General features: G+C 47.4%; 1 protein-coding gene across 2 annotated transcripts; it reads right to left on the bottom strand.

The window, feature by feature from the left end:
* Nucleotides 1-794: 794 nt before the first annotated feature.
* Nucleotides 795-5554, bottom strand: ypel3 (yippee-like 3). 2 transcript variants are annotated; one of them, XM_056287788.1, is made up of 5 exons: nt 5421-5554; nt 3578-3696; nt 3211-3254; nt 2325-2433; nt 795-1980 (listed from the first exon to the last, which is right to left on the bottom strand). In XM_056287788.1, exons 2-5 carry the CDS (start codon nt 3692-3694, stop codon nt 1891-1893), a joined length of 360 nt encoding a protein of 119 aa, XP_056143763.1. In that variant the 5' UTR covers nt 3695-3696; nt 5421-5554; the 3' UTR covers nt 795-1890. The 2 variants fall into 2 exon arrangements, with proteins under 2 accessions (XP_056143763.1, XP_056143762.1); XM_056287787.1 differs by lacking the exon at nt 5421-5554 and adding an exon at nt 4370-4894.
* Between the last annotated feature and the right edge of the window lie 448 nt (nt 5555-6002).

Raw genomic sequence — 6002 nt, forward strand, 5'->3', positions numbered from 1 at the left:
ACTTAATAATAGTAATTGAGATAATAGTAATAATAGTTGTAACAATAGCAAAGTAACAGTGAATGATACTTTACATTCAGAGATGGGTTGTGTATGAGTACGATTCTTCCTAATAGTAGGTTAGAATGTGATTTATGAAACTAATGTAAGATGAGATATCATATTTACCATTTAATTTTTGTGTTGAAACTCGTCATTGGTTTTGTGGTCCATTAGTTGGCTATATAACGTTGTCCTGCTGTGTCTGTCAAATGCATATGTTGTATCTGCTTTATCGTTCAAACAGCCATATCAATTTTCGACCAGTTACCCGTTTTTTTTCTTCACTATAATGTGGTTTAACTTTTATCTCATGCATATAACAGGTATGAGAGCAGTGCCCACAGCGCCATCTGCTGGCCGGCGTCGGAGGCGCACTTACGGTAAATAAGGGTTGTTGCGACAGATAGAAGAAGCCGGAAACTGAACAGTTTCTCAAAATTGTCAATGCACAATGTACTGCAATCAACCGTGCAGCTAACACAAAGCAGGCATGTCTCCATAATGAGAAATGTTTCACCTTAACTTACCTAATGAATAAATAAATCAACACACATTAGCATTTTAAGCTGTCTTGGAACAGATTTAAAAGAGTGCTAAGGAAGAGAGTTTTGCGTTGTATAATGTTGCATTTTTTTGGTTAAAAAAAAAGTGCAGGTAAAAAAGTATTTTTCAGTCTTGGATAATGTGATTTTTGGACACCCTATTTGGTATGCCATTAGAGTTGCTGCTATAGAACCAATAACCACACGCCGTACAGGTTAAAAATACATTTTAATGAAAGATGCAGATGTAAAATCACCATAAATATGCTACATAGTTCTACACATTTCAGTATTACATTTTGCTCTAACAATTGAGTAAATGTATCCGTATGGAATGCTCAAGGTTAGATTATATACATGCCATAAGAGACTATTCTCATAAGCAAAGAAAGTCAAAATGGATATACCAAATGTAGAGTGGAAGTTTTTCGATGCGAACCCCAGACAAATGCTTTTCAACACCGCCTGGCAAGTGACATCTCAGCACGCACACACTACACAGACTCGCGCATATCCTCCCTCGCGATAAAACATATACACTAAAACGTAATATCCGCCGGCAGAATATGGTCACAATACCCCACTTTTGCGGAATCACCTTCCAACTTTTTTGCGTGAATTATTGAACAGCACGACTGCGTTTGAGGGACGAAACGGGAGCAATTGTACTCGCGATAAAAAGGTCAGCTTTGCCCGACCACAATAAAAACCTCGAGCTGATTTATCTGAATCCTTGCCAAATGATCCGTGAGTTAAATACGCCTAAATATTTCACTCTATATCTTGGCCGTTAGAAATACGCCTACCCGTGCACCTAAAACTCATAGGGCAAACCTGAGTGTTTGCATTCAACTTAAAATAAGGTCAGATTCTCCGAAGTACTCGCAATGACCTTACTCCCACAGGGTGAGACAGTTTTACGGCTGCTTGATAGGATGGTGCCACACAAAACGGCAAACACACACTCGCACGTTTTAAAAACCCGAGCACACGTGCCTGTACGCACGTCTTCCATTCCGTCTTTTCACACAAACCCTACACTCAGTCACTCCATGTCCCAGCAAACCTAAGAAAAAGGGGTATCGGTATATGCAAATGTGCTCTTGGGAGTCGTTGGAAATAGTACATGAAGAAGATCAAAAAGGATAAGGCATCACATGCTATTCTTGGCAAAGCTGTATGAAGTGAAAGGGTGGCATAGCGATGACTCGTATGCGGGATGAGAAGGCTACGCTGGAACCCTTCCAGGCCGAGGGGCTGGAACTTTAAAAGCAGACCATGAATGACGCGTGGAGGTCTCCCCCTCTCAGTCCCATCCATTGTCCTTTATCATGTGGGACAGCTCAATGATGAACTTCCCCTCCTTGTACTTCTGGCTCAGCTCAAAGGCTTGCTCCTTAAGAGAGGGAGGCACACGAGAGAAGGATAAAGCTCGCCGACATCTTGCCAAAAGTTAATTTCATATAACGTCAAGGAACAACCGCCATATAGGTACACAATGACAATTTGAATTTTAGCATTGTTTAACTTGTCACACAGATCTTCTGTTTTGCCACACTGTAAAAGATGCCAGTCGAATGAAAAAAAAAATACATCTTTCAAATCTATCAAGGTATCTGTTAATAGTATATCTATATTTCTTTATGACAACAGTGTCTGACAATAGGCTCCTCAGCATCTTGACATGTTACAAAAACAAGATAAATGATGGATGAATTTAATTTGTCAAGCGAGACTTACATATTTCCAGCCCAGGGTGGTGTGACAATTCTCGCAGTAGATGTCAGCCACAGCATGGAGCCCTGTGAGCAGCAGCCTCTCCTCAGCAGGACCACAGCCTATATTAACTCTGAAACAACAAGCACTGCCATTGTTAAACAAAATTGCACCACAAATTCACTGAGGACTTGCCCAAACATATACTGATGCTCAGTATCTGACATCATGAATATTTGTCTTTTTACAGAGGGCATTTGCAGCAATAAGGGGGGGGCAGTTGATATTTATCTTTCAGCCACCTCAAACAATGAATGTTTGGCAATCCGTCACCGGACTCGATAGGAGCACTACTGGCCGTTTAAATGATTGGGGTATAGACGGTGATAGTCAATGATGTGACAGAATCAAAGATTTCCACGCTTTTTTCCCCCATGTACTTGCAAAGAGATGTATATATCCATGGGGAATAGACCTTTATTTGCTACGTTTTGGTCCCACAGATCTGTCAGAACAGATTTTGTAAGGTTGGTATGGTCAGTCAGGATGGAGTGACCATGTGGTGCAGGGCAATTGATGAGATGAACCGACCACCTCAGATAGAGAATGCACTGATATCACGTCGCCCACTCAGAAAATAGCGTCCAAGTGGTGATGGGATGATTTCAGATAGTCTAACTGATGGGATCATCGTAAGACTGACTCGATCAAAGTTTCACAGGGTCGTGCTTCGAATGAAAATGTCTCGCTAGGTTTACCATTAAACTGTTCAGAGTGAACCGTCGTGTAATTCAGTATAAAACCATACAGCCATCTCAACAGAAGCATCGAACAATGAATGCTTTGATTAAGAGCTATTCTCATAAAATAGTCAACTTATCGGTCAGTGACATATTCTCAGGATACTTACACAGAGTTGAAGAGATAGGCCCGGCCCTGACTGCCCTGGAAAGACTAGGGGACAGGAAAAAGAGGGGGAATGAGAACAAACAGCATGCACACTTGACCGAAGGCTCAAAAGCAGGGCAACGAAGGGTTTTCGTTGGGAGCATCGCAGGATCTAGACACTAGCCGTCTCGGGACTTACAACTTACATTTAAAAAATGTCCATACAGTCTTTAGTTACTTTCCAAACTTACTGACTTACACAGAGGCAATATACCAGTCATCACAGAAACAAAAATCCATATATATATGTGTGTGTATGTATGTGTGTGTATGTATATGTGTGTGCATGCATATGTGAAATCCATCACAGCGGGTGTCACAGTGCCAACCTTGGAGATGAGGTCATCGTGGTTGGCCAGGTGGGCTCTGCAGTGCACGCAGCTGTAGCGGCGATGGCAGGAGTCCAGGTAGGCCTGGAATGTCTTGGCCTTGGTTAGCTTCACCATGTCTGAGGAAGAGGAAGAGGAAGTTGGGGCAGGGTTGCTGCAACGCACAGTTACTCAAAACACTCTGGCAAACGAGAGAACAAACAGGACGAGTGTTGCTGAAAACCAGCAAAAAAAAACAAAACGTGCCCGTCTTTGTCATCATCACTCAGCGCGCGCTCCTTGAGAGGACACGCTGCACGCGAGCGCGCCGAACCACACCGGCGCTGCCAAACGGGTCAGGGCGGATGTTCGGGAGATGTCAACCGGCCCCGCTCGTTTCCTGGTTAGCGACATTGGGTCACGTTGCGCTTTCACTTCTCTCGGGAGAGGTAACGCGCCCCCCCTCCCCCCGAACCGAGCCTACATCGACCCCCCCACCCCCACTACCACCCCCACCACCAACCGCAACGGGTGCAGACCGATCCTGCATCGATTACGTATGCGCCGTCCGGTTTCGCTGCAGCAAAAAAAAAAAAAAAACCCATTTCGTGTGACACAAAAAAAGCCCGTTTCTGCTGCGGCGGCGGCGGCGGGTCTCGGAACCAGCAGCGTGAGATAACGTCGGCGTAGCGGCGAGCTGGCCAGGTGCGCATAGCAACAATGTTTCTTTTTGTTGTTGTTGTTCTTCCCTCCCCCTCCCCTCCTCTCCCCTCCCCACCCCCCTCCCTCTCTCTCTGCCCGACATCGACTCACCCAATATTCGTACACTCGTCACAGTGGAGCTAAACGACCGACGGGGCTTTTAGCGGCTTTAGCCGAGATGCGTCCGACGTCAGACGGTTCCGCTAGCTAGAGGCCAGCTAGTCGGCTAGATCCCCAGGGCAAAGCGGGCGACCATGCGCCGATGAGCCAAACCGTCCCCAGGCGTCGCTCGCTCTTTTCGGTGTGTTGTCAAAGCCCCCCCGGCCCCCCCCGTCCTTCCTCCTACGTTCTCCGGCGCATCGTAGAAAAACGACGAAACACCCCGTTTTTGCTTTTTTTTTTTATCGATACAAAGATCCGAAGGGGGGGGGAGGCAGGAGGGGAGAGAGAGAGAGAGAGAGAGAATCGGCGGCGTCCGTGGCGGGAGAAAACAGCGCTCCGTTTACCAAAACACACATTCAAGGAAGTCGCGAGTGCGTCACCGGCTGCAAAACAAACCCCCCGCCGACCAATCGCCGCCGCGCGGGTTCGACGTCGCGGAATATGGGTCAGCCAATCAGAGCCCGCCTCGCGCCAGAGTGTCTTTTTATGGCGACAGACTTTTGACCAGCGGGCGCGTTTCGTACCCGTGTCCGCGAAGCGCTAGCGCCGCCGTTTCGGACCCGGCGGGGGGTTTCCGGATGAGCTCCCGCGGTGCCGGTCGAAAATAAATAAACGGCGAAAGGGGCACGTTCCTTATTCTGCGGCGGTGGGGCGGCGGGGCGGGGTTAGTTTCGTTTGTTTGTTTCTTCAGCGGAAGAGATTTAGACGTTTCTTCCGAGGCGCTCATACGCCGACGCCGCGCTCTTAGCGGGCGTCAGAAGACCGACCCCCCCCCCCCCCACCGAGTCTGCAACGATCCACTTGTTTCCATGCCCGCACCGCCAAACCGGGTCAAGAAAAACCACGAGCCTTTGTCTCTGCAGCGATCTGGCTGATCATCATCATCATGATACGGTCGGACTTTGACCATTAAAAACCAGGGTGCAGCATTATGTAGCGCGTGCGTGCGCGCGCACGTGCATTAGCGCCCGGTGCTCAAAAGTGAATGGCTGCGCCTTACCTCAGATTGCCGTCCTTTACTTTTCTTGCTTATGTTACGATGTGTCGTGTACATCGGACGCTCGGCAGCGCTCGCTAAAAGTGAGGAAATGACGAGCGCCAGAGGGACGCGGGGGGGGGGGGGATCTGTCCGGCTACCGCTTATCATCGCATGTGGCACAGCGGGTGACTCTGGCCAGCACGCGGAAGACGCCGCTACAAACACCGAAACAATGTGTCACGCTTACCTCCTATCACAACACCCGCGTATCTAGGTCGGCAGATCACGTGGTCCAGCCGGGTAAAACATTCACCTCGCCAGCTTCAGATCCTTCCTTCAGATTGGCGAGGAAATCAAACCGCGATGGGTATGATTTAAAAAAGAAGAGAAGAAGAAGCTGGCAGTCTGAAAGATCCTGGTGGGAAATCCCAAGAGATTAACCACTTACGTCACACGAAAATACAGTTGCTGGCATTGTGCTATAGATTCCTACTGTACACTATTCAGTATATAACTTGCAAGAGTGTGCCAGTGCTAGATCATTCTTAAAAAGAGTGGAAATATCTTTATGCATGCTCGATCATCCAGATAAGGAAATGAAAG

The sequence above is a fragment of the Lampris incognitus genome, chromosome 10, assembly GCF_029633865.1.
Source record: "Lampris incognitus isolate fLamInc1 chromosome 10, fLamInc1.hap2, whole genome shotgun sequence".
Classification (NCBI taxonomy): Eukaryota; Metazoa; Chordata; class Actinopteri; order Lampriformes; family Lampridae; genus Lampris; species Lampris incognitus.